The sequence below is a fragment of the Strongylocentrotus purpuratus genome, unplaced genomic scaffold (assembly GCF_000002235.5).
Source record: "Strongylocentrotus purpuratus isolate Spur 01 unplaced genomic scaffold, Spur_5.0 spur5_scaffold_10, whole genome shotgun sequence".
NCBI lineage: Eukaryota > Metazoa > Echinodermata > Echinoidea > Camarodonta > Strongylocentrotidae > Strongylocentrotus > Strongylocentrotus purpuratus.
Genome location: NW_022145595.1, coordinates 388767 through 390369, shown reverse-complemented (window position 1 = coordinate 390369; position 1603 = coordinate 388767). Strand labels below are relative to the sequence as shown.

The window sequence follows — 1603 nt, the reverse complement described above, 5'->3', positions numbered from 1 at the left end:
CAATAAAACTTCTTTAAAAAGTCTTTCAAAGAGTAATTGCCATTTGAAACAGCGAGACGATCGCTGAAACGTTTAACAAGCTGTTCTCCTCGGTTTCTTTCAAAGAGTAATTGCCATTTGAAACAGCGAGACGATCGCTAAAATGTTTAACAAACTGTTCTCCTCGGTTTCTTTCAAAGAGTAATTGCTAATTGTAACATGTTACACAGAGATGATTACTGTCGTTTTTTAACGAGCTGTTCCCCTCGATAGATGCCTGCGTTGATTTTCTTCGCCACCGTTAGAAGAGATTTAAAGCTACTCGCTGGCAGTGTAATCCCTTTCTTTGTCGGAAAAAAAAGGCCTCCTGAACCATAAAACTCCCGAATGTCAACGTACACCTTCCCCTGAAAACTCCTCACTGTTGCATATTTTGGTCGTTTACTATCACCGCCTATATTAAACTTGCAAATATCCATGCCACTGGAAGTAGCCTCTATGGCGGGGGGTTTGCTAGCCACGGCGATCTCATACTCTGGTTTGGGTTGTCCATGCACAGCTTTCTCTTCAAAACCCTCATCCTTCTCTATTTCACGCGAGGCGGTCGCTGGTACAGGGTCTGTGTACGCATGCAAGTCCATTTTTAACTCGTTTTCACGAGAGTTGTCCCTCGTCGGTGACATCGACGTCGAGCGTGATGAATTGTAATAGCTGTACATCGTTGATGGAAGGTCGGGATGTTGATACGACAAGCGTGTTCGATTCCCACCTTTATAGCTTCGGCCTCCTTTAATGATTATGTAATTGTCTATATTTAGAACTTTTACGCTCTTGTCCCTACTTGTTTCGTAAAGAACGTTTTTCTTACGTTTACAATTTCTTTACTTTTCTTTTGTTTAAGGATTATACATGAAATTTCTTGTTTCGTACTTGGCCAACTTCATGGTCTTGTCGAGGCGTGTCGCATGGATGACGTCATTGGGTCGTTGTGCAATACCATGACGTCATTTGCACCGTGGTACCCATGACGTCATTTGTTTTTTCGTCAAGCACTACGTCATCGTTTATAATCCACCTATTGTTTTTAAGGATTATCTTTTCATAACTCTTTCATACGTGTCTAATCCCTTCGTCATTCATCCCTCGCGTTATAATCCCTTCCGATATCATCCATACATTTATAATCCATCGTTGCTATTCCATAGCGAGGTAATCCCTCCTTTGTCTTTCATTTCTTTAATCCTCTTTCCTTCATATTCTATTGTTTTTGCTTTTAATCCATTTCATAATTTATTATCCGTTAATCCATAATTCATACTTCATATTTTAATCCATATTTCATATTTTAATCCATATTTCATATTTCATATTTCATATTTCATATTTCATACTTTCATAATTATTGATCCATATTTCCATAATTCATATTCCATTGTTTGTAAACAATAGGATCATATCATAATTCATATTTCTATTGTTTGTAAACAATAGGGATTAGTATGACGCTATACGTACACCTATACTACTTTGGACTCTTTCACCAGAGCACTTCTTGGAATTTTTTTCGCGAAAACGGCTAAACAGTTGTGTAAAAAAAAATATGCGCTGCCCGGCAGCTGGGCAG

General features: G+C 38.5%; 1 protein-coding gene across 1 annotated transcript; it reads right to left on the bottom strand.

Annotated features, from left to right (window-relative positions):
• Positions 1–215: 215 nt before the first annotated feature.
• LOC115921810 (RNA polymerase II transcriptional coactivator KIWI-like) lies at positions 216–698 on the bottom strand. The gene has a single exon (XM_030980029.1). It carries the CDS (start codon positions 696–698, stop codon positions 216–218), a length of 483 nt encoding a protein of 160 aa, XP_030835889.1.
• Positions 699–1603: the final 905 nt, after the last annotated feature.